The following is a 27,906-nucleotide window of genomic DNA, read 5'->3' as shown; positions in this document are numbered from 1 at the left end:
TCTTCAACATTCTTCTCTATCATTACTGCTTTAATTCTATAGGTAAGATGTGCGACAATCCCGGTTTACTCCAAAACCAAACAGCTTTTCCTGATTCTGTTTTCTCTGGAAGTGGTTCTATTTCTTTCAAGGACGCAAGATTTCTCAACAGTGGTTGGTGTTCATCAGATAACAGACCAAATTATCTTTTGATTGATCTTCAGAAAGAATATCACATAACCCGAGTCGTGACAATGGGTAATAGAGACCAGACCAAATGGATTGGTCAGTACCGAATGGCGTACAGCTTTGATAAAAGTTTTAGAAATAAAAGAGAGGTACTTGTAATGAAGCTAAATTATTATTTTTTTAAATATAAATGTGTGAATTTACGTAATATTATATAGAACAACAATGCAGCAACCGGAGATCGCACTGCAGCGTATATATACTGTGTTCTACACTGTTAATTTTGACCATCCTAGGTGTCAAATCAACACATTGCAGTGGTGTTAAAGTGCCTGTATCACTTGTGGGATCTTTACGGATTTGAATAGAGCTTGAAAAATTTATTTATAAGTTCTACAACCTTTTCTGATATAATTAAATAGTTTCGAAAATACGTTGGTAGGGGGGACTGGGACTCAGGAATGATTTTCAAACACGTCGTCTTTTATAATGTAAACATGAAAAGTTTCACTGGCGATATAGTTTGCGCTTTTCAAGAAAAAAATGCGGGAACGGTGCATTGTGTATGGCTGTAGCAACTGGACGAATTTTTCAAAATATTTTACGTTATTGGCAGATCGAAGTAAAATTACAATTGATTATATTATGTTTGACAAGAACTCGGTTCCTGAGTCCTATAGGTCCCTGAGCACGACGGAAATTTAGGCAAATCGTCATGTTTAAATGTAAATATTTCCGAAACTATTTACCTATATCAAAAAGGGTTGTAGAACTCATAAACTAATTTTTCAAGCTCTATTTAAATCTGTAAAGATCCCACAAGTGTTATAGGCACTTTAAATAGAACTGAAGTGCTATTTTGGCATCAATTTTGGTGCTAATATAACACCACCAAATCCGACATTACGCGATAAAAGTGACAATATGACGCCTTATAAATTCAACACCTTTGCAAGGTGCTAAAATAGCACCTATTTTACGGATAGAAAGTGCTAAAATAACGCAATATTGAGAGTTAAATAATTATGTGGTGTCAAAATAATACCAAATGGCGGATAGGGAAAGAGCGGGCTTGACTTATTTTCGAATCAGATTGCTTTGGAACAGTAAATTTCTGTGCGTGTTCGCACAACTATTCATCTGAGTGATCTGACGACATGGAAATTCGGCTTGTTCCTATGCATACGAATGAACGAAAAAAACCAATGGAGACGAATTCGAGACAAATGTTACATCGATCGATAGTGATCCATTGTCCTTTTCATTTTATCAATTATAACCTATGTTATTCCATGCTATATTTTCGGATTGCCTATGTGTTAATATATTAATCTATTCTGACAAAAATTATCCGTAATAATTTTTGGAATCAGAGATAAGTATTCATTCGCCATCCAATAAATTACTATGCATGGCTATGAACCGCCCGGAAAGGCCCAGATTATAGCAAGTTTTTACGGGATTATTTTCATTATCATACACGCTGTTATTCGCTTGGTCAGAAAAATATGAAAAAAAACATGAAAATGATTGTATGATGTCATAGACAATATTCCAATTTCACAAATGTCACTTGTAAAGGTCATTTATGATTTGGTCTAATGAGAAATATCTCATCATGATCTGATGATCATGCTGAAAGAGATTGCTGCGCAGGTGTGATGCACCAAAAACCGAAGAGCAAAGGTCCAGGGTCTGCATGGCAAAAAGTAGTGGATCATCTTCACTCAATGCCCGTCAAGATACACTAAATATTTTTACTCAGCAACAGCAAAGCAAAAAAATTGTAATGATGCAAAATACAATTGTACAGATGATGGACCGGTTGGTCTAAACTTGGAGGTCAATGACCAAAAGTGCTTGATGTAATATTCTCATTCAAACAAGTAATTATTTGTATTATAATGTTGATATACTGTACACCCAAACATCCACTCTACTGAGACACTCGTGGCCTTATTACTGTAGTGCTGAATATCAGGAGTAAGCTGGCGTTCTTTAAATGGGCCTTGAGATGGACCCCTAAAGGATAGGTTGGATCACAATAAAGGCAAAGTCGATTGTCATTGATGAGTGCATGCTGTCTTAATTGTGGAAGCAACACAGACGGATGGAACATTGCACTGTCGTGGCGTTTTAATTCCCTCAAAGGGGCCAGAAAGATTTGCAATCAGCCCATTTGATATGATAAAACTTAGCTTTGGAACTGTATTGTATGAGTACGCTTGTGCCACGCTTTTTTTATTGCACTTTTCTCTTGCAATCCTGGGAAGCTGTCCTATCGATTACACCAAAACAGTTTGGCAAAGGAGATCCATGATTGTGGATGACATTAGCATAGCTTGCATGGTTGTCGGGAGAAAGAAGAGGCTTTTCCCAACTTTCAAGACGATGATGCATGGTTAGTGATGTACAGAAAATCAATCAGGAAAATCGGGCAAATTTCGGTTGGGTTTTGCCCAAGCAAATTAAGAGGACGACAAGTCAGGGTAGCGACAAAGGTATATGCAATTCTTTTAAGCATTACACAGAGACCAGAGTGACTCCATTCCACTACATGTTGATCTTTGACAGCAAACAATTCTTTCTGGTACTTGCAGGCAGCCTAGTAAACTTGGAAGGTCGATCTTTCTGAAACGCGACTCCGTATAACATTGGGTGACATCATGGATATAAATAATGATCCTGAGTGATTTTTGTGGTATAAAAATGCAAACTCTTCAATGTCCACAAGGTCTGCATGAAAGATACGCATAGACTAGTCCTTTGCGAAATCCTCGCAAACCACGGTGGTCCATTTTTTATCACTGATTTTGCGATGTTGAGACACGTTATAATAGCGAGATTTAAATTGTTATAACCCTTTTACAAATATTTTATAATTTCCAACAAAACTAACTGTTTGCAACATCATTACTTTTATTAGTTTCTGAAAGTGCTCTTGCCACAAACTGAATGTAATAAAATACGTAGCTATCTTCAATACTAGATCTCTGGCTCGCATTTGATTGCAATAGTTATATTACAGATAATTCATTTCAACATTTTCCTTCAATCTTCGAATTCTGTTATGCGATTGTCACATTAACACATATTATCTAAACCTCGTTGACTGTAATTTTTTTGAAATTAATCGGGCAATTAATCGTAAATTTACGTTTGAAAACACGTTTGAGGAAACGAAAACTCGTATAAAAGCATAGTGAGCTTAAATGTTGTTAGATATTCATAACCTCGGACTTACACGTTAAAGAAGCCGCCCTCAAAACAATAGCTGTGATTATATATATATATATATATATATATATATATATATATATATATATATAAATATATATATATATATATATATATATATATATATTACATGCTCAAAACTACTTCTAATTGAATTAATTTAGATGACAGGAAACACGAATGGCTTTCAAGCGTCAATCACGCGTCTTAACATTTACAACGTGAGACATATAAAGATACAATCGATTGGGAAAACACATTTTTGTTTACGAATAGAACTCTGTGGAAAAGGTGAGGTTATAATAAGGCTACTGCAATACTCAACTCGCTTTCGGCAAATAATTCTTAAATATCATGTATTTATTACAAAAAACAACATCAACCAAATCTTACCCTTTGTGCCTATTCTTTTACTTTCAGCTCAAAGGCCAGCACCGGTAGGAACTGTTAAAACTGATGTGAACGAGAATTCAGTTAAAATAACATTGAATATAGAAACATCAGTGTCAACCTCTAGTTATATCACAATGATCAATGTATATCTTGACAACAGAAAATACCTGCAAGTATTCCGCGATTTTGATGGTACCTTTGAAATTACTAAACTCAAGCCAAACACTGACTATGTTGTTGGAATAGAAACTGTAGATGGTTCTTCTCAAAAGAGCAGCAGGTTTTCTGTAAATATTAAAACGAAGAAAGCAGGTATATTTAAATCATGAATCCTTATCATTCGAATGAAATCCGGTATAAATAGCGACATTGCGCACAGCTGAATTATTTGACTTTTGTCTGTTTCATGGATTTCGTGCTTAACTTTGATCGATTTGAAGAAGGTTTTTTTAATTTGAGCAAAATGGTTATACGATATTGGATACATAGGTTATTTTAAGAGAACCAAAGAAAACACTGCGATGCTGCAGTACTATACGTACGTGAGTAAACAATTGCCAGCTACAGTGTCTTAAAAAGTTTAATAGAAAATAGTTTCGTTTCTATCGTTGTAAATTATGCATTTAGACAACATTATCAACCCTACACGGGTTGAACACGGTAGCCTTGGGGGGAGGGGGGGGTAACCTTGTTCCAGACCACACCTTTGGAAGATTTGTATAAAGCTATAAATATATCTGATATCATGAAAATACTACCATGATATCGCGTCTGATTTCGGTCCAAAATTCCTAATCGTAGTTCTTACTCTGCCAAAAAAATTAATCTGGGTAGTGTTACACATGAAGGAGATTGTTGTTGCTCATTTCGTGTAATGTTGATTTTCTCTCTTTCAGATCCTGGTGGGCCACCATTGCGTGTTAAATTCATATCGCGCACAAAACACTCGTTGAAATTGTCTTGGGAGGTTCCGGTTGAAAATTTACGAAACGACTACATATTAGGATACCAAGTCTGCTATTCTACGCCTGATTCTGCTAAGCATCCTCAATGCTTCAATACATCGATAAGATCACCGCCTTATAATTATACAATCTTTGCACTTCAACCGGCAACTATGTATTTTGTTACTGTCGCAGCTAGAACGAAAGTTGATTTAGGACCAAAGAGCCAGAAAACTAGCGTAATTTCAAGCGGAGGTATTGTATATACTTTTCTTCGGGTAATCATTGTGTTATTATTTAACAGTTATTCTGCGAACTCGAGTCGTATATGAGCTGATAGCCGACGATGCGCCCCAACCAATGAAATTGCAGCATACCTCATATCTGGTGCTTGTGTATATAATAAAATTGTCATACATGGCATTAATCTCACAAAGACTGTCCAGCATCCCCCCGCAACTCGAAGGGGAAAGAGAAATTGTTCGAGTTACTGGGGGTTCGAGTTAACTGGGGTTGGTGTCAGATTACGTACATTGGATTGCCGCAGTTCATGCGTTTATTTGCTAAAAAACCCTGTTTTATATAATAATGAAATACTGACTAAAGCAGCGACACCATAACCGAGTTAATTGGACGTTAAAGTTAAATGAAGTTGATATGTAGAGATGTTACAAAACCCCTAAAAAACGATCGTGGAAGTACATATATGTTTTAAAGTTTATAATAATTTATACTCCGATTGAATTGTTGTGGTTCGCTTGATTCCAGTTCTCAAAATGCTATCTTCTCAAATTTTAAAGTTTGCTGATCTATGATTCGAAACCAAAGTTCTAGTAAACCGGATATATTCTACCAAGGGAAAACACAATTTATTCGAATTACCGAGAAGTTCGAGTTAGCGGGGGACTCATGTTACTAGTACTCGTGTTGTTAATCGCAAAATGTTATAATATATTTAATATATTTTAGATGCTGTTAATCTTGTCCGATATTCGTCTTCGAGTTTAAGCATAACTGGGCTTAAACCGCAAGCTCCTTATATCAAGTAAGTTTCTTTAAATTAAAGGTGTTGTCCATGCAGCTAGCCTGTAATGTATAAACAGGCACATGAATGTCTGCATGACGCCTCATGACTTTATATGACTAAAAAGACCAGAGCCTAATAATTCAAAACCGGAGAACAAAGGTTACCAACTGCCATTATATTTTGCAAATTTATTCAGTAATCTGCAGGCAAACATGATAATACAAAAATTAGAGAGCTTCAACGAGAACGGGCAAGTTTTCCTTGCCAATTTTTATTTGCTCTTGTGTACGCGAAAAAATTGACAAGTTTTTGTCAATTTTTCAAAGTCATGTCAGCTTTTCGACAAGGAAAAATGCTCGTGTGTACGGCCGTCTAGTAAACTTGACAAAGAATTGCGCAGTAAGGAACAGCGGAACATCATTGTTTGAGCCAATCGAGCGGGTTCTTAAAGTTTTATCATTTCTTGTTTTGAGATATGGTTGTATACTCATTTTATCATGGCTCATATTATCGATGAATATACTCATAGCTATTATCGTAAAACTTGTCAATAAAAATTTGTCAAATTTTTCGCGTACACACGAGCAAATAAAACTTTGCAAGGAAAACTTGTCAACGAAAACTTGTTCGTCATACACGCCAGCAAGTACCCTGCGAGCAGAGCCTTTTTTTCGTTTCTCTTGCTCGGGGATGGGAAAAAAGGAAGATAGGGCTTTGCAGTATTCGTGTTATTCTTCGTCTAAAATTCTGGCCATATTTCGCCATAATACGTTACCAAAAAATAGTATGAATTGTTAAGGCCGGCGCACACTAGAGCTATGTGCTCAGCAAAAAGTCATTCGTGGCCATTGGCGTAAGCCAGTTGCTCTCGTGTGCGGGCGACTTTTCAGGCGACTTAGGTCATTCGTGCGGCAAATATCTAGCATGTTTGATAATTTCTGCCTCGCGTGCCGAAATCTTTCCGTGTGCGGCAAACTGAAAGCTATCTGCTTATGGATTGTCTGAACAGCGCATGCGTAATATACGAAAGTAAACATCCAAGATAGCGGTGCAAACAAAGCAAAACCGGCGAATTGGTGGCTGAGGCCATGCATATTGGAAGACAAACTGGTTGATCTTTGGCCAGAGTACAGGTGTTTATACAACGTGAATTCTACAGATTTGAGAAACAGAGAGAAGCTAGCTAGTAAGCTTTCTCAAACAGGTAATATAATTAATAGCACTTGGATAACGGTGTTTAAAGCGGAAGTCTAGTCTAGTCCGACGCAACAGCAACAAAAATAACAACATCACTTTCATCCATAATTTTGTTTTAGCAATCTGTCCCGCCATCTTGGATGTTTACTTTCGTATACTACGCATGCATGCGCTGTTAAGACAATCCATAAGCAGATAGCTTTCAGTTTGCCGCAAACGGAAAGATTTCGGCACGCGAGGCAGAAATTATCAAACATGCTAGATATTTGCCGTAAGTGGCATGATCGCCGGAAAAGTCGCCCGCACACGAGAGCAACTGGCTTACACCAATGGCCACAAATGACTTTTTGCAAAGCACATAGCTCTAGTGTGCGCCGGCCTTTATGTTGTATATACTATTAATTTTTAGAAGCGTTATTGTAAAACTTCTACGTGCTAAGATTTACGTTAAAAATATATTTTTAAAAAACTGGAAAATATTTTACTCCATCAAAAATGAGACAAATGATTGATTATTATGAATGATATAGCGATTATTTTTATTTAACGACGTTTGATGCGCATGCTAAAGCTTGCATCAACGTGGTGCATCAACGTGTGTGTATTAGCATCGAACGTGCTCCTTTTACCTCAGTAATATGTATGACACTCCTTTCTCGTCAGTGACTATTTTCTTGAGTTCAATACATCATTTATTTAGAAAGGTAATGATCATTGTGAAAAGTGGAAATGCTGAACAAACAGCGGTCGAAGATATTGAAACAAACACGCTAAGATCTTACTCAGAAGACACCGCTAATCTTTACATCGCAGCCTATTTGAAAGTTAGTGATTTGACTTCGTCGTTTGTGATCGGCGATAAGAAAAATTACTTTCTCGATGGAAAGAACTACTTGAACCAAGCTCTGAAACCAAATACCAGTTATTCGGTGTTTCTAAGATTTTTCAAAAACCAGGTAAATATAGTTAAGGTAAGTTGTAAAATGCGGACTGCACAGAACCGGAAAAGCGTGGACTTGTGAATGACGGACTCATACCGTAATATAAAACTCTGGCTTGCAAATTGCGACTTGTAAATAACTGACTCAGTCCGTGATATAAAACGTGGACTTGTAAATACCGAATTAATAATAATACATAATAATTTTCCTGAGATCTCTACACTAATTTTCCCTTTCGGAGGAAAATTCTCAAAAGGCAAGACTCCAAAGCTTATTGCATGATCATTAGACAATGACAAATTAGAATAAAAAATGTTTATTTCATACTTATCTCTTTCAAATTTGCTGAACAATTCTCAACTCTTGTTTTCAATTTACATAATACCGATGCGTTAAGTGTGATAGATATTTTACGTTTTTGTATTAAATTGCCCGTATTTATTCCGCACTTTACAAGTCCGCGTTTTATATATCTGTCATTTACAAGGCCACGCTCTTTCGGTCCAGACCAGTCCGCATTTTACAACATGCAAATTTTTAACGAAAAATTTTCTATTTGGCATCACTTTCAAGCTTCTTACAGACGAGCAAGTTTTCTATGACAAGTTTTTATGTGGCAAGTTTTAATTGTTCGTCTGCACGCCCAAGATTTTAAACAGTGTATTTGCATGTTATAGAAAAAATTGTCAAAGTTGGGCGTACAGACAGACAATTAAAACTTGTGACATAAATATGACTTGTGTCATATTAAACTTGCTCGTCTATTTTGTATGACATGAAACACACTGAAGTACGTAGTTTCACATTTCCGACTCACTCAATCAAATATCTATTTAGGGTACGTTTTACTCGACAGAATGGAGCAGAAGCGTTCTTACGTCTACGCAACCTTCAGGTAAATATCCGACGGAGTTGAAAATTCGCCTTGCTTTTGTTTTGTTGTTTTTTTGTAATTTTTTTTCATCGTCACGAGTGCGTTTTGGCGCAAAATATACTGGTATTTAGGTTCGCAAGGCGTCTAAATTAAATGAGTATGAACTGTATTGTTTATGTTCTGAAGCTTTATGTTGAAGACTGCCACGTGCGCGGAACGCCGGAGTTACCGCCAGAGCAGGCGTCTTGTTTACATATAGAAAAATCTGCTACTTTATTAACATAAAGATATTATTGACCGAAATATCTTGAAGTAAATGGAAGAAGTGGAGGTACAGCACTTGTTTAGCCCATTGTAAACGATAAGGCTGGGATGCCAAAATTTTCAAAAATTCTTCCGTTTTATAATTGAATGCCTGATTAAAAAAACTTTCGAAATATTTCGATTTGCGCGTTTAAGAAAGATTTAAGAGCAACGATATAACTTCTGCAGTGTACGTCACTTTTTGGGGGACACATATATATAGTTATATTCTTTTTCTTCTTTAATCTATAGCTCCACATGAAATAATGATCAAATCGATCGCTCCTAAAAAGTATACCTTATCCTGGTCGATATTTTTACCTGTGAACCAAACTGTCTTGCAGTATCAGGCATTTTACGGACAAACAGGCAGCTCGAAAATGGCATTGATTATCTCGAAAGATACGAGATCGGTCGAAGTGGATGTTGATTATCAAACAGGGTACTCATTCCAAATAAGCATCGTTACTAATGTCGGGAAAAGTGATTGGGCATCAATGTCATGGTTATCTCATTCAGGTATAAAAATGTCAAAAGATATGAAAATATCATTTAGGTAAAAATAAAAGATAGCATTTAGTACGTAAAATTGTTTAGTCAATTTTCTGTACATTTTGACCTATAGTTGACTCATTTTTTCCTCATTAACTGTTCCTCGCATGAATTTGAAGTCTGTATAATTCCACTCGAACTTAAGACACTTTAAACCCTAGAATTTACGAGCATCGAGTGAAGTGCCACAAATCATAATTGATTTAACCTCACCAATTCCCGGCATTGTCATGCTATACACATCAACCACGCTTGCTCTTGTCAGAGCTACCTCTGTAGCTCAGTAGCAAGAGCATTGCACTGGCATCGTAAAAGCGTATAGGTTCGATCCTAGCCAGATGACCTATAGTTGATCCATTTTTCCTTCAACGGTTCCTGGTTTGAATGTGAAGCGTGAATAATAATTCCACTCGAACTTGACCCTTTAAACCCTAAAGAATTTACGTGTATCGAGTGAAGTGCCAAGGAGCACGATTGATGTAAAAACAAGTTAAAATTTAGAATAATCGCTTTACAATGTCAACCACTAAAGCCAGGCAATGCCAAAAAATTCCTTTAAACACCTCAGACCCCGTTTACACTAGAGCGAATGTTTCCGGAATCATCACAAAAGCGGAATATATTAGTACAGGATTCATGTTGCTTTTTACACACGCAGCAACGAATCCGATAGAAAATGTACTCGGCTTTAAGCCGTATCCGGAAACTTTGAATCCGTAAAAGTTTGTGGAAACTTCGTATCCATGCAGAAACATTTGAATCCGGAAAATTTTCTTGTGTAAACGCTTTGCACGACGAATCTGAAGAAATTCAAACGTGACGACCAAACAATTCTCCAAGAACAATTAAGTAATGTGAGTGTAAACGGACAAATCCGCATACAGAGACAACTAAAGTGTAGTGTAAACACCTGACGAATCCGATACATGTGTGTTAAGGCTAATTTCCACTCCGGGAAAGGAGCAGCGGATCGGATCGGATTTTTTTCCGAGCCTGGTCCGATCCATGAAGTGATTTCGGATCGGATAAAAAAGTTTAAACTATTTGAACTTTTTTATCTGGTCTCGGACGCTTTCGGATCAATATAAGCCAAAAATTCAACGGACGGTGCACGTGCGGATTATCTTTCGTTCCGATCCGATCCAATCCGATCCGATCCGATCCACTGCTCGTTTTCCAGAGTGGAAATTAGCCTTATCAATGAATCCGGATAATTCTACAAATCCGGAAACTTTCGTTCTAGTGTAAACGGGGTCTCAATGGCATTTTGCGAGGCATAATGATTAATGTAAGTTTTTCCTTTTAGAACCTATTTTGCTCCAAAAGGAAACGGATGGTAGTTACACATTATTACTGAAAAAGCCAGAGAGTGGAGATATTGAGTAAGTTTTAGTCAAATTAAAAAAGACTACCCTTGCGGCAGTGAGGGAGCGCCGGAACCACGTGGGAAGCAGGGCAGCTTGCCCTTTAGATGCTCATAGACATTAAAAATCTTATTTCGTAATTTTCGTTCTTCCAAAAGCAGAAGTATACAATGTTGATTTCCGTAAGAGTCGATTCTTTATTTAAAGATTTAAAACTAAACGAATTATTATGATTTATTTAAGTTTCTGATTAAACCTAAAGCGCCCTTTTTCGCGATTCTTAATCGAATATTTTCGCAACAATGGGCAAAAAGTATGTTTAACAAAGAGATGACGTTGGCCGGGAATCAGTTTCTGAATAATAAAAAGAATATGCTTTTTTTCTTATCCTTTAGAACGGTCGCATTAGTATTACTCCTAGTTCAACCGGATTCAAAGAACCCTCCGGCAATGGAAACTCTAAAAATATCACAGGGAGGAGCGAGAGAAAATGGTGCCTTTCTGGCCAAACAATACAGTATAAGTGAATTCCAAGGTTTAAAAACCATAGAGATTTCGCTTCAAAAGTCTGAGCCCATCGAACGGAGAAAAAGAGTCCCAGCCGAGTTCTTTGTATTAAAACTAAGTACAACGTCAACGTATAGATGTGCGCAAATGAGTAAGGACACTTCCGGGGTAAGTCGCGAAACCTAGACTACAACCTGGTATCCATGCACATAGAACCATAGACACCATATTGATAAGATTTCCGTATTGGAGAAGAATTAGAGCATAGCACTTTAATTATCTATTACTAGAAAAATGTTACGGACTTCTATTTCAGAAACGATTCTGGTCATACTGGAGCAAACCATTCAAATTAGACAAAGGTATTTTGGAAATTTCATGCATCTAATAACGGTCTTGTTCCCTAGTGTATCGACAAACTACCCCCACTATTAATGTTTATATCTTATAATATAATTTATAATAGTATTAACGGTAACCTTCCCAAAACCTGATATTCAATGTGTTATAAAGGGAGTGGTGATGTCAATGCGCGGGTTGATGATGGTGGTGGTGGTGGTGGGGCAAGTATAGGAGTCGCAGTGGGCGGAACGCTTGCCGCGATTGCTGTAGTTGTTGTACTGGTATTAAGTTACATATTCTTCAGAAGAAGGTAATATTGCAAGATGGATAATAATTACGTTAAAGATTAATAATACTCTTGTCATTTTGTATTAAATACTTACGTCGTGTCCTACAACTATAATCTAGTTATATGAATGATTGTCCAAAATCAGGCGAACAAATAAGCAGTGTTTGGGGATGTTACAGATTTCTACTCAGTTTAATAAAGTTGTCCAGGAGTATAAAAACCAACAAAGTGAAAACTTCAAATTTTGAGTGCGAGAACCAAATAGAAACCAGAGTGAGACCTGTTTTGTAAACATGGGTTACGACGCTATATTATAATCCTGTTGATTTTTTAGGAATTCATAGACATAGTATTTCATGTCTTCAGGAAAAAATGTCGAAAATGAAGGCAGTATAGCAACGATAATCTGTGTTTTTATTTCCTGCTATAAAAAGACTTTTAATTCATGTCACTAGTTCAACAGTTTTATCATGCTGTGGGAGGACAAAGTTTGATGATGATCATGCAGTAGTTCTGGGGGGGGGATTTGACGGCTTTTTAAAATTTTAAGAATTCTAAAATTTAAAAAAAAATGTAGGCGAACATTAAAAAATGCTGCATGAATATAATTATTCTAACTAATTTTCTAAAAGAGTAAAAATTTTACATTATATTTGTAAGTTAGACCTCCTTCTCATCTTTTCTTAGGAGAAATTTTAAAGAATGTGAAAATTCTGAAAGCGATACCCAAAAGGAATGCAACGAAATGGATGAACATGCTGATTCAAATGAAACTGGTTAGTTGTTTAGAAAAATACTGGCAATGCAAAGTGTACACAATTAGCAGGTTTCTTTATCTCTAAAGCAAAAGATTCATCGATAAATAAATACAACCGATTTATTGGAGTATAACTATTACCTATAATCTAAATATACATGCACTGAAGCTAAAGAGATGAATTTGAATTTATATTCAATCGAGAGTCTCAGGCCCGTTTCATACGCCGTACTTTACATGTGCCGAATTAAATTCAGGAATTAGGCACGGCAAAAGTTCGACGTCTGAATCAACCAAATTAATTTAGTGCGGCAAAATAAATAAATTCGACACGTTTAGTCGCATAATGCGACTTTGGTGCGGCAGCTGATTTAGACGGCGTATCTCACATGTGCCGAACTTAAAGCATAAATTATAAATAATTAAAAATAATAATTTTTCCCATAATACACTTGTTTTTGCACTAAACATGGCGAACAAAGCGTGCTCTTCGTGCTCTCTTGATACAAAGTATGCTTGTATCAAGTGTAAAAAGCCAATATGCAACCTTTGTGGAACTCCAGAGATAGACGAAAATACGAATGATTGGATCATGGGAAAACAAGTGGCTTATTGCTATTCATGCGAACGGAAAACAAACCTTTCAAAACGAAAGTTGATTATTGATGGGGCTGTACCTCGTGATAAAACTGATAATTTGGAAACGCAGACTCTTGTCACAGATAATCGCACCAAAAGTGTGAAAGATTCATTTCTTACCAGGTATAAGATCGGTTCTATCATCTTTTTCAAGGTTTTTTGCCAGGTTTTTATGCACTATAAAATTATATGAGGTGTCGATCTTGTCATAAATTTTATAGTATATGACAACACCCAAGTATAGATTAATATTTATGAATATGTAACAACTAGATGTTAATTATGAACACATTCAGGTCACCTAACCCTTTAGCTCTTGATTTAGTGATCTTAATGATGATCTCGATTCATCAGCAAGTGAAGATGATCCCATCATACCACAGCTAGGAGGAGTGCAAAAAGAAGAAAAGAGGTAGAAAGGCTAAATGGAGCCAATCAATACTTGATGATCTGGTAGACATAATCATTTCAAGTGAGCAGTATAAAAAGAAATTGATTTTTACCAATCAAAAAAACCAAAGAAATGGTGATATTTATGAAAAAGTGCTTGCAGAGCTAAAGAAACGTGTTGAATCAAGGGGAGAAGAAGTGCCATTTAATAGTAACCAAGTTCGAACAAAATTCAAAAAATGTGTTTCAGAATGTAAAAGTGTAGCCCTAACAATCAAAACTGCTACTGGAATCGACAGATTTATTGAGCAAAAGGACTATGGAAAATGGTTTAATGACTTGTTTGCAATAGTCAAAACGCGTAATGCTTGTAGGTCAGAACTTGCATTGGAACCGTCTGGTTCAGAAGAAAGCTTAACAATCCTGGAAGAAGATGAACCTTCAACATCAAGTTCATCTGGGAAGAAGGAAAAGTTCGTAATTAATAAACGCAGTAGAAAAAGAAGTAAACAGGACATGGTTAATGAAACTTTGAATCTTATTAAGAGTACAATTGAAAAAGATCCAACAAAGGAGGTGTTGTCCTTTTTAAAGGAAGAGTCTGAAAAAACTCGAGAATATGAGTTAAAGATGATGCAAATGCTCAATCAAAGCTCAGCTTCAGCTTCTCAACCACCTCAGCAGTACAACATACAATATGCTGATAGAAACTGCTCAGTTTGGCAATACAATGGCCAATCAACACCATCAGCTAATCAAGAAAATGAATGGACACAGGGTTTCTTTCATGCACCACCATTCAGTTGAATGCATATGTGTACAGTTTACTAGTATATGTGCTACAGGTAACTTGTTGTAGTTTGTGTTTGAAGGGTTAAGCATGCAAGTGTACATTTTAAACATGTCACTAGTAGCATGCAATATTGTTTGATATTAACTTTAGAATGAGATCAGTATACATCTAACAATAACATTTATTTGATAGCCAGTAGAGTATCAAAGTATTGTTCTTATAATTTTGGCCTTATAAACAATAAATAGGTAACTTTGTGACAATATATGTTTTGAGATTATTTTTACATTATTGTTGTTCTGTTATATAAAACTTGATTGTAAATAAACGAAATGGTCAAGTCAATTCAAACAGTTTCATCAGTTTAAAACTTCTCTCCACAGTTTGTCTGCAAGAGCATTTCTTACTTTATTTGCTTGTGCGTTGGAATTTCTTTGGTTTTTTCTACACTTGCTCATGTGTAATTCATCTCTAATTTCTTCACTTGATTTTCTGGCATTGGTAATTGGATCAATGGTAAGGTCCAATGCAGAAGAAATTGCATCCCCCCTTGCAATACAAATATTATGCAACACCATGCATGATAGTGTATTTATGGTAACTTCTTCTGGAGTGCTTTCATTCTTTCTCATCAAGATTCTCCACCTTCCTTTAAGTTGTCCAAATGCTCCTTCTGTAACCATTCTAGCCCTGCTTAGTCTATAGTTAAAGTTTTTCATTTTGTCATTTAAAACAGCTTCTGTAAATGGCTTTAATAACCATGGTTGTAAAGGAAATGCTGAATCAGCTACAATTAATGGAGGAATAGTTATATCTGCTTCCTTTTTCCCAATATCTGGAACAGCTCCACGATTCTGAATTTTATCCCACATATCCGTAGCCTGGAAGATAATAGAGTCATGGGAGTTCCCTGGAAAACCACAACTACCCCATATGAATCTATAATTTGAATCAACCATAGCCATAAGAACCACAGAATAAAAATTTTTAAAATTGTGGTACTCCTTACACGCCTCGGCTCCACCAGGTGGGCTTTTAATCGGTATGTGACATCCATCCAGCGCAGCCCAGTAGAATGGGAATTGCCACATAGTCCACATACTATCCATCTAGTAGGCATCATACTCGATATAAACTCTGTCCACAGGTTTTCCACAATAGATTTACATACTTCTGAAACCATCCCATGAATCGTCGACACACCCAAACCTGCCATCTCTGATATTGTGTAAAAATAATCGCCTCTTGCTAAGCGGTACAAGCAAATTCCAAGACGACATTCTGGGGATATTGGACATTCATTGACAGTATCCCGTTCAAGCTCATTGCGAATACGACTCAATATAAATATAAATGTACCTTTTGATACCCGAAATGTTCGCTTAAATCTTTCGTCAGAATAAGCATTCCATACCAATTGCCACCATCCGGTGTTTCTTCTCAGCCGTCGACAGGAACGCTGTATTTCTTTTTGTTGCAGAAAATTCTGCATCAAAGCTAAAAGACTTAGTAAAACTTGCAGACGCCTTTTTTTCATTGCCATAAAGAGCAAAGACATGTTTTTCAGCTTTTGCCTTCGCCGTCTGGCATTCAGTGTCAAAATTTTCATTAGATATCCAGCTTTTCCAGGACGCGCCATAGTGAAATTGAATTTCGCGTCTTCGCGGGCAAATCGCTTATATCCAGACCCCTTTCCGCGCAAACATTTCAAATAAATTAAGTTTGACAGAATTAATTACGCCGTATGAATCACTTGCCGTGCCCAATTCACATTGAGCCGCACTCAATTCAATTTAATTCGGCACATGTAAAGTACGGCGTATGAAACGGGCCTCAGTAGTTCGTTTTCATTGAACGTAAAAATTATAAGTTTATGAATTTAAACATCTTTTTATGATTCTTCTGTCTGCAGTATGGCCAGGTTACCAAAATGCTTATGCCCTTTTTTATTTCTTCTGAGAAAGGGATATGGACGTTTTTAAATTGATAACTGAAAAATTATTATCCTGCATTATTGTTTCCTATCATATAGACATATGATAGCTAATGAACAACGTACGTGACTGTATACCTGTCACAAATCAAGATCAATCTTTTACATTCCTGGCAACTCAAATGTTTGTCATCCTGTTTGAAATCCTACCGAATCATTTTGCCTGTGTAAAACTATATAGCCAATCTTATGAGAAAAATGGTCTAACTTTATGTCGTTCTAGGCCTCTTTGTTGCTTTTGCTTACGATTGCCTAAGAATATTTGAAGTTGCTAGTGTATATATACCAGATAGGAATTAAGAAAACATTTCAGTACCGCTGCAACTGATACCCTATTGCCAATGTGTGTGAATAAACTAATAGTTACTGGAACTTCTATTTTATATAGGTGCGATTGATAAGAAGACTCATTCTCCCGTTCTAATTGCTGACTTTGCACATCATGTGAACGAACTGAAAGCAAACGAAAATTATGAATTCCAAAAAGAGTATGATGTGAGTGTGAAGCAAAATTTTTTTAGCAAAACCATCTCGGTTCAATTGGTGCATATAGCTGTATCATGCATGCCTCCGCCAGCAAATAAAATGTATTCTTGCTACATAAATATTAAGGCGCGCTAAATAGATATAAGTTATTAATATTAGCTACGATTCTTTGAATTAAGGATAAAAGTATGTTTATTGGTATACTTAGTAGTCAAATGTGACTTACCTCAAGCTGAAATTTTACTGGAATTGTATCACATAACAGTAGTAACAAGGACTGAAATTAAGACTGACGAACGAATGCATGCTCAGCGCGAGTGATGTAATATCGATGTTCTTAACCTGCTTACACTAACAAAGACAACCCCCAAGGAGAGGTAGGATGAGTTTGTCAGTCTTAGTTACTATGGTTACGTCATGTAACCATACTTACGTTTAAGTCAAAATTTAACACAAGATTAGTCTAGTTTGTATTCTAAATTCTATCCCATGAATATTAACCTGCGGACTGACATGAAGTCTTCAAAATAGCGCGGTACTGTGAGTACAAAACAGATTGGATCCACACATCACTAATACTTCAATTGGGTGGATAATACATTAATACAAACAATTGAAGTATTAGTTAATAAATATGTAAGTATCACAGTATTATTTAAGTTTAAGAGGGATATATACTAGGCTAGTTTCCACTCAGGAAAATTCTCCTTTGGATCGGACAGAATAGGAAAGTTTCCTTTGTATAAACGCCGACTGAGAACTCACCGACAAAGGAAATTTTCCTGTCCGTTCCGATCCAAAGGAGATTTTTCCTGAGTGAAAACTAGCCTTTATACACACATGATAATTATTACACTGTATTACTAACTTATATGATAAAACAGGTTGAAATTCACTGCACTAGTAACACTCTAGCCAGGTCTTTTTGGAATTTTGTCGACTAGAGAATATCTATTGCAAAAGCGGCTGTCGCAGAAGCCTGCCCCTTAGAATGCGTTTCTAAAAACAACATGGATACCTGCATCTTTTAAGACACCTTTATTCCTGACCATCGAGATAGAGTTTGAGTCCCCGAATGCTGATGAGGTTTGGTGGCACAAATGGTAGCAATAAACAAATTTTAAAAAGGTCATCGCTTTCTAAATGTTGCCTGGCACTCGACGGACCATCAGTTTGAGCGTTCTCATCTTGTGCAATTCATCAGTCAGAAGCCCCAATTTGCTGGTCCATATCAACAGTTTCAATAGTTGAAGTAACATTTGAGCGAGAAGAATGCGCTAAGAGATTTTTTCCAAATATTGTGAGACTAAAATTATTGGAGGAAACGAAAACATTCATTGCTTTGCGTTCTACCAGGATTTTTGTGAAGTTTTCCATAATAATACTATTGCTTAGGTGACCGCATTTGAACATCTCAGAGGTGTCATGGGGTCTTATGATCACTTTAGCTTGCTCTTGCCTAATTCCCTTTCGTCAAACGTAATTTGTCAACAATACAGGGTGTCTCAAAAAAAAACGCAACACGCAAGAACATTAATACAGGTCTAAAGTGCACCTCTGGGAATTGAAAATGGCTCTTAATTCTTCATTTGAAATGCTAAAAGTCATTTTAGCTGAACTATGGTGCAAACACGAACAATATTAATATTCTTGCATATTGCGTTTTTTTGAGACACCCTGTATTGTCGATGTCTAAATTGCCGCCAGCCGGTACGGACTCGGTGTCTGCAAACCCCACTTTATACTGTTGGGTGACATTCTCGTTTATCTCAGTTTTATTTCAAGGTCCTCATGCAAAATAATAGCGCGGTTCACATAACTTTGATCAACACATTGCTCACACGTTTTATTATAGTCAACATTGCCTTCAGGCTTAACTGCAGGCTGTGAGTCATATTAATTCAGAACAGATGCTCACACCGAATTTAAAGGCAATGTATAGAAGTAGCCACTGTAATTCAGTCGCTAGTGACTGCAAATAAATTATATTTTATTGCACGCAAAGAACTATATCCGATTTAGAACATAAGGATTGCCTGTACAAGACAATCAAGGTGAAATATAATGCCGTGACTCGTACACAGGTCACTTTACTATCAGTCTGAACAATAAATATCACTCATGCTCACCTAGCTGCTGCCCAAAGAAACCAAACTATTAAGGCATCACAAATTATAACCGGTAGCTCAAAATTGAAATCCTCTCTCAACCGACGATCCTTTGATACAATGATGTTACGTCATTCCCGCTGAGCCTGCGTTCGTTTTTAAAATCATTTGTCTCAATTTTCATGTTCTACTTGTGTAGGCTTTGCCGACAAACTTGAACATATCCTGGGAAGTATCTAAAAAGCCGTTTAACAAGCCAAAAAACAGATATGGAAATGTCGTTACATGTACTGCATTTAAATTTTCTTACCTAATTTCCTCTGTTATCTGTCCCGAAGCTGGATGGGACTATAGGGCCCGGCAGCGATGAGCTTGCCTATATTTACATTGTACTACTTTGAATTGCATTGCCACACTTATGTGCCATTACCCTAGCTTAGCACTTTGAATTTATAATTTAGATGACAATTCTCGTGTAATTCTATCAGGAGATGAAAATAGTGATTACATTAACGCTAGCCACATTGATGTAAGTTTTAGCCTATCTGTAATTTTTAACTATGACGTATATCTAAAAAGTCCGTCCATAGAACGAAAACTGTTTCTGCAAGCCCACATTGCGAATCCATTAATTTTAACTGATTTTTCATTCGCTCAGGGTTTCGATGGGAGGTCGTACATTGCATGTCAGGGTGAGTAAAATGGTAAAGTAGTTATGTACGGTGACTCTGAACAGAGTGAATATGTCACATTACTATTTTTCATTATTTCAATTATTTGCCAATTTCAAGGTTCTCTATGGTAATATTTACGTCATTTGTTTGACGGACATGTGATGAAAAATTTGTTTTGTTAAAAATAGAAGATAGGTTTATGAATATCTACAAAAGTCATGACAAAATCCCACTTCTCTTCCAATACTAAAAACAAAGCAAGAGTATAAGGGCCGTTTTCCACTGTCGCGTTTTTGTACGTACAAATATACTACGCACGTAAAAGTTTAAAATAAATTAAATGATACTTATGAAATATACTATTGAATAGATGCATATGTTGGATTCTGTTAATGATTTGGTGTGCTTTGTCTACGGTAATATTAATTTTGATGTAAAAGTGAAATTTCAGTTACTCTATATCTATTATGATGATCATCTACAAAAAACTATTTTGTTACAGGAGAAATCCAACGTAGTAAACACTTTATTAATTCAAACAGAGTAAAAAAAACTAATCTCACTATATATTCCTCTTTTTTCAGTCTTCACCACGGTCATTTCATTTTTTAAATACATTTTGCTTTATCCTATTAGGTCCTAACGAAGCTACTGTGAATGACATGTGGCGAATGGTTTGGGAGCAGAATAGCTATTCGGTTGTTATGGTAACCTCTCTTTTTGAGCGTGGAAAGGTAAATGTCTCCTTGGCTGGACCCTATAAATGGGAATAGTTACCAGTGATTTTCGAAATTATTAGCATCATAATTCTAAGATCAGAATATCAGGGCTAACGACATTATTTCCATAACTATCAGTGGCGTAGCCACCCTGACGATTTTGTCCCGCTGTGTAAATTTCGAGTTATTGTAATTATTCATGTCTTTAGAAATCTATTGTTTTCACAGTTAGTGAACACCAAAATATTAGCATAGCGGGACAAATCCACAGGCTGGCTACGCTACTGATAACCATAAACAATACTGTCTATCTACATAATCACCATGCTCAACTATAATCAATCACTCAGATGCTCTCTCCATTTTAAACCAAGCAAACTTATTTGGAGAAACTAAGGAAATATATTCCTTTATCAATCACTTCATTTTTTAAAACTCCAACTCAATTGTGCACCATGTTTCTTCTTATTCAGTGTTCTCTTTTTTCTCTTGTAAGGTTGCAGCTAGTTTTCGCTTGTTTTGGTTCTTGCCCGCAATTCTCTTTGGATAAAATATTTTTTCAGAAAAAATAGAAAATTAAAGCTAAATGAACTACTGGAGGCCACCAGATTTTCCTCAAGCAAATAACTAACCAAAGTCTAGCTATTTAAATTGGAGTGTTTTATTGTCAATTACAAGCGAAATTTCAAGTAAATTAGAAGAGTTTGCGCGAAAAAATTAAATATGTCCAAAGGACTTAAAGAATAAATAGAAAAATATCAAATTATTATTTGGATATTGTCCAGCTAGTAAGTTATCTTGATTCATCTTTCGCTACTAAATGCATTAAAAAGACGTAAAAATGGGTCCTGAATCACAAGTTGTGGAATTGTTTGTGTGGAATAATTATGGCATACAAACCTACATTTTAGCCTAAATGTGACAAATATTGGCCTGACAAAGGAAGTGAAATGTATGGAGACATTGAAGTGACTTTAACGAAGACAGAAGAGTTCGCTGATCACGTCACGCATACCTTGGAAATTATAAAGGTGAGGAAGAAAAGTTGGATTTCCTTGAAAATATTTACAATCCAGTATATGTAACTAGTGTTTTTGTCTCACTGTCATCTACGTCAATGGAACTTCCACTCGTAATTAGGATATCAACTTCATGTAGGATGGGGAAAAACGAGATGTTCGTCACTACCACTTTCTATCATGGCCTGACCATGGCGTACCCAAATATCCAACTCAGCTCCTGGCTTTTAGAACACATTTCAGATCTTATCATTTGGATCAGTCTGGGCCCATCATCGTTCATTGCAGGTCAGATGATTTTCCAAAAAAGACAGCAATTTATGCCAATTTTCGAAATAAACAATTGGCTTTGGCCCAGATACGTGTATCTATATAATCATTACTGTACACGCGGCGGCTTAAATTAAGTATTTTTATCGCATTATTTTGATAATCCGAAATCCGAATAAGTCGAAGTCAAAGTCAATTCATTCGAAGACAATTATTATAAGTGGTAGCTAAGCAAACATTGCCCTTTGGTCACCGTCGCTCTATTTGTTTTTTAAATTTATTTCAGTGCTGGTGTTGGTCGAACAGGTGTTTTTCTTGCAATTGATATTATCCTTGATAAACTCGAGAAAGGTGTTATCGATTCCATTGATGTTTTTGGACAAGTATGTGCAATGAGGGAAAGGAGAATGAATATGGTACAAACTCTGGTACGAGTATATATATACGCCTGTATTCTAAAAGCTCACTCACACTCAAACTCATTGAGTGGGAGATCTTAATCCTCTCATAACGTTTCAATGGCGGTATTTCGAGCCGAATAGGGGCTTGATTTTCAGTGATTTACCTTATATCTTTCCATCTATTCAGAAAAAACTTTCTTATTGATCAGCAGTAACAAAATTTATATGTCACACTCCATGAGTGTGAGTGTGAGTGTGAGTGAGCTTTTTGAATACAGGCGATAGTATTGCTCTCATATTGATGTTATAATCTTTTATTAACATTACCAAAATTAATAATATTAATGGCAAGGCAAATTGGTTATTGGAGTAGATTGTCGTCTTTACATGATACGCTTTCAAAGACATCATTTTGACCAAGGCATAGTCATAGGTATACCGATTCCCAGTCGCATTCTGTGATGACTTTGTTAATACATAGACTACGATTTTTCTCTGTTGCATTTTATAGCAAAAATAGTCATAAACGAAATAGCTTTCCATCTAGTGCTTTTTATCTTAGCAACAATACATATTCATCCACGAAGCCATTTTGGAAAATATTCTTTGTGGTATGAACGAGGTTGACACCATCAAAATCAAGAAAGAGAATGAAATTCTTGCCAAAGTTAAAGCCAGTGGATTTACTGGTTTTCAGGAGAAGTTCAAGGTTTGTTATTCGTTGAAATAATATTATATATAAAATTATATTTCTGTACCAGCTAGTAGTTACGGTTTAAAAATTATTTGTACGGAGAATTTATTTGTCGGAAATCATGATAGTGATATACCTGAATGAGTTCCTGCTGCATTTTTCAACACGATTTTGTTGCATGCAATACAATCGAAGATACGATGCATGGAATTTGTCCCAGAATCTGTAGATCTTTCCCTTTTCGCTTAATAGTTTTCAAGCGCGCAATGCCTGAAAACCTTGCCGACTCTTTTTGCTTCTTTGTTAAACTAAATCGATCCTGAGCATCGCGAAATCACAATTCAAATTGACCTTGATGAACAACTACCGTCACGCATTACGCGCTTGAGAACTCTATTGTTCAACTTTTTATTTTTGTTTCAGATGTTGGGTGAGGTTTCGCCAAAATTCTCTTCAGAGGAACACAATGCAGCAATGCTTCAAGAGAATCTCAAAAAGAATCGCGACAAGAATATCTTTCCTGGTATACGTAATATCTAGTATTTCCACAAGTATTTGAACAGCTTTCGAAATGCTCATATTTCGCACAGATGAAGAGGTCTTGAAGTAAAATGAGCTTAATTAGATAAAATTGCACCACTCTATCGTGACCGACCTATCAAATTCAACATAAACTTTTTGTGTTTTTCAGGCGAAAGCAATCGTGTACCTCTACCGTACGTGGATGGATTGGAATATTCAGACTACATCAACGCTGTGTTTGTTCATGTGAGAGCATCAAAAACTTTTAAGACCGTTTTACAAAATTATAGTCCTTTCTAATAATTAGTGCTCGTCACACCTTTTTAAACGAAATGAATTCCTAGTTTTACTCTGTTGAGCTATGTGCGTCAATTATATTCTTAATTTCGACCAATATAATACAATTTTATTCGGAAATACTTTTTAACATGGAGCCGAGGCGCGATGTCTTAAGTACACATTGATTGTTCATAATAAAAAAAGTTTTCATGCAAAAACATGCCCCGAGGGAAGAGCACGAGATATTCAATCCATTTAAGGTGGCTCTATAGTTTAGAAACAGTTAAGTTGTAATATAAATCCCGGAGATATCATTAAAAAAAATCAGTAAAAATGGATTAATTTTAGTAATGGATTAATGAAATCAGAGCAGATTCAATCAATTATTCAGCTCATTTAATATTCGGAAGTACGCAATATGGAGCACATTGTCCAACAACTATAATATTGCTGATTTTGCTTTTTTCCTTTGCCAAATACAACGGCAAACAAAGGATTGATCACTCTAACTCTTCGATATTGAAACTGTCAATAAATCAGCCACGTGCGTTCGTTGATTCATGAACCACGTCGTTCTCTTATAGTGAATATTTGTAAACTAAGCCCCCCATATCTCTCCAGGGTTACCTCGGGCGAAATTATTTCATCGCAACCCAAAGTCCTCTTCCGAATACGATGAACGACTTCTGGCGATTGGTTTATTATCAAAAGTCATCCACGATTGTGTTGTTAAACAACGTCAAAGACGGAACGGTAAAAATTATAGCATAGAAATTCTAACCTTTTTTCAAATCAGCAGCGGTCTCTAGCAAAGTTGCATTGTACTGTATATTTGATCGGATAGTTTTGTTCTGCGAAATGTTGTGTCAATAAAGTTACAATTCTACATTTGAACATGACGACAATAACAAAACTGCATGGAAGTTCTGATTAAAACGTTCATGTTTCAGTCGTTCCCAAAATTCTGGCCAACAAACCCAGGTGAACCTGCACAGTACGGCACGATGACGGTTCAGTTGAACTCTGAAGAACAATCGGATGAAATATGGACTAGAACCTTTTCCCTAACAACTTATTCAGTAAGTGTATAAGAATATGTTTGAAGACATGTAAATATAGAACAGATTTATCATTAATCGATCCCATTATGTGTACTGGTGAATATAAAAATATCATTACCATGAAACATGGATACTTTATTTAATTATGCTCTTTGAATTTATATAGGATATGTCAGAACCACGTATTGTAACTATTTTCCAATACACGAAATGGCCGGACCACAGCGTACCTCCTAAAGGGAATGCCGTCATCACACTAAATTCACTGGCCGAAAATTCCAGGAAGAATCATAAGGGGCCAATAATCGTGGCATGCAGGTACATAGCTAAAAACATTACATACAGCTTTAATTTGTTATAAATTGTTTCATAAATTAACATTAACATGTGTTCTGATTGGTTGAAGCCCGATGAGCGTGCGTTCAACCTCAACCTAAAATAGGCTGAAAATTTTAAAGCTTGCCAAAGTAATTCAACTTTACTATATCATATGCAACTATTCCTTATTACCCAAAATAACTCTTCAAATAACTCTTAGTCTGATCAAATTGAATATCGATGAATAAAAGGCAATGCAGATAGTATCAATATAACCAAGGACGGCGGGCAACGTGGCAGTGTCAAACAACTTAGCATCACATGTGGTATAACCACTGTCTAAATAGACAAAACACTTCTCGACGTTTCGACCTGAGGGCCTTCGTCAGGAGAGTTAGTAAGAAAATAAATAGGGGAGAATACATGTTTTGTATGGGGGCAAAACACGTGATAAAAATGAGCAAATAGAAAACAAAAAATCAAAACAAATTGGCATACATTACATCGCCAAAGAGGCGCCTGATTGCATGTGGGATAGGAATAGCCCGCAAATGCATGAGGGAAGTCTGATCAGCAACGAAAACATATTACAACCAGCTTTGATGTAAACAACAAAATGGTAGTCATATTACTATGGGTGAAGTAGCTTAAATGAAAGAGAGTCTTTCATTTATGCCAGAGGGATGAAGAGTGCCAAGACTGTAGACGAGTCGCATTTCTTGTCGTTTACGGCTATCGTTGGTACCAGAAATGGGGCAGAGGGCTCTAATTTTCATGTCCGTGACACACAAAATGTAGATAGTATGCGGTACTCCAATATTTGTGTCAGCATAATTTATGTATTGAATAATTTAATTTCAGTGATGGGGCAGGCCGGACAGGGACGTACATTGCAATTTCAAACCTCCTGGAACGAATAAAAATAAAACAAGCAATGGATGTCTTCCAGACTATAAAAATTATCAGAGGAGCACGAGCCCAATTTGTCGAAAATTCTGTGAGTAGATTTTGGGATTATTCGCTTTGTCTAGATGCATGGCTGCATCATTTGAAAGTATAAAGCGTGGGGTTTAGTGCAAAAATGTAAAAAACCACAGCAGATAATGGACGATTTACGCTTTAGACTTATTTCTTAGCTATATCAGCTTGGCTATGAAATGCTGTAAATTTCGGAAAATATAGGCATGCGAAACTGATAATTTCTTTTACTTCTTTTGTATCCGGAAGTGCTTAACTAAATGGACGACTTGCGCTTTAGACTACTTTAGACTATTTTTTTATAGAAGTAACAACAACGAAATAGACCAGAAGAGCTAGAAAGAGCGTACTTAAATTAGTGCAAACGCAAAGTTTGGCCGCAAATTCTATAAAATGCGGAAAATATAGAAATGCGAAGTTGGCAAATTTGAATACTTTTGTATTACGTGGGAAATGTGTAAATTAGTTACAGTTCCGGCCGAAATACAAAAGTGTACAAAATCTGTCAACTTGGCATGGCTATATTTTCCGTAATTTAAAAAAATTCGCAGATAAACTTGGCAGTTTTACTAATTTTTATACGCTTTTTTAGAAAGTGTCCTTTTTATTGCCTGGGTAAGAAATTAACCTAAAGCGCAAGTCGTCCATTTTTGCACGTAATATATCCTTTTGTACACATTTTTTCCCGTATATCCTTTTGCTTTGCATTTAACAAAATTTCGCGGCCAAAGTTCACATTTGCACTAATTTAAGTATGCTCTTTCTAGCTGTGTGATTTATTTTGTTACTTCTATCAAAAATTAGCCTGAACTCTGAAGCGCAAGTCATCCATTGAGAAATAATCGATCCTTGATAAATTCAACAATTTGTTGTATTTTTGAACTGTGTCCTATGAATTGCAAAGTGCTATGAATTGCTGTTGAGTAACGTTGCTGTAAATAAACTGTGCTCAATACTGGACATTTTTATGTTAATGCAGTCAATCATTCTTTATACATTTTTCTTTGTATAGGAGCAATATCAGTTTTGCTACACAGCTATAATGGCGTACTTGGATTCTTTTAATGAATACGCAAACTTTTGCGTATAAAAATGCAATAAGTAAATAATAAGAAAATAATACTTTTTCAAGGAAAATATAATAATTTAGTTTGATTATTCATAACTTTGTATATTAGAGACAAGATAGAAATATTCGCAAAAAAGTATGGTTGGAAGTATGGTCGAAAATATGTACAATAATTCGTAAATCACTCCATTTTAGTTCGCAATTATGCAAATTAAATACAAAACCCGCAAAGTCTTGATAAATGTACTGCATGTTATAAATGTTCAAACCACTATAAGCTATTTACTACGAAAGATTTATGTATTCTGGCTAAAGTTAATGTTAACGATAATAATTATGTATAACTATTGGGGACTATATCATGTCAGACGTATATATGTCAGATTTTTAGATTTCACAAAGCCTTTCGCGCCTTTGTTAAGAAAAATAGCAAGAAATAAATATTAATTACTTGATCTCAATATTAAGCGTTTGAATTGAAGAATACTATGCAACTTTGGACTGAAAACTGAAAAAATCACCGGCAAGTTTTTCATTGATTTTTTTTCACCTATATAGCCATTAAACGACCTAATTTTTTCATAATTTTGACACAAAT

The 27,906-nt window shown here is 35.9% G+C and overlaps 1 protein-coding gene across 1 annotated transcript; it reads left to right on the top strand.

Moving 5' to 3' along the window:
• The first annotated feature begins 47 nt into the window (after positions 1–47).
• Positions 48–27,735, top strand: LOC114533425 (receptor-type tyrosine-protein phosphatase F-like). Its single transcript, XM_028554938.1, has 29 exons — positions 48–317; positions 3,570–3,696; positions 3,826–4,110; positions 4,695–4,997; positions 5,712–5,787; positions 7,667–7,922; positions 8,745–8,802; positions 9,337–9,603; positions 10,943–11,018; positions 11,396–11,675; positions 11,824–11,869; positions 12,021–12,159; positions 12,826–12,914; positions 17,099–17,205; positions 19,504–19,591; positions 19,766–19,833; positions 19,963–19,996; positions 20,615–20,712; positions 21,609–21,728; positions 21,856–22,004; positions 22,273–22,414; positions 22,950–23,096; positions 23,505–23,604; positions 23,773–23,849; positions 24,504–24,635; positions 24,833–24,961; positions 25,110–25,261; positions 26,123–26,258; positions 27,252–27,735. The coding sequence occupies exons 1-29, from the start codon at positions 48–50 to the stop codon at positions 27,327–27,329; spliced, it is 4,029 nt and encodes a 1,342-aa protein (XP_028410739.1). The 3' UTR covers positions 27,330–27,735.
• The last annotated feature ends 171 nt before the right edge of the window (positions 27,736–27,906 follow it).

This window comes from Dendronephthya gigantea, unplaced genomic scaffold, assembly GCF_004324835.1.
Source record: "Dendronephthya gigantea isolate DGI-Jeju-01 unplaced genomic scaffold, DenGig_1.0 000090F, whole genome shotgun sequence".
Taxonomy (NCBI): domain Eukaryota; kingdom Metazoa; phylum Cnidaria; class Anthozoa; order Malacalcyonacea; family Nephtheidae; genus Dendronephthya; species Dendronephthya gigantea.
The sequence above is the reverse complement of the archived record's forward strand: the minus strand, read 5'-3'. Positions and strand labels throughout refer to the sequence as shown.

Coding starts and splice junctions, on each gene's coding strand:
- LOC114533425 (XM_028554938.1), top strand. CDS start 48: ATGTGCGACAATCCCGGTTTACTCCAAAACCAAACAGCTTTTCCTGAT. Junction 8,803..9,336: donor TACGTCTACGCAACCTTCAG/GTAAATATCCGA, acceptor TTTAATCTATAG/CTCCACATGAAATAATGATC. Junction 23,605..23,772: donor CGACAAGAATATCTTTCCTG/GTATACGTAATA, acceptor TGTGTTTTTCAG/GCGAAAGCAATCGTGTACCT.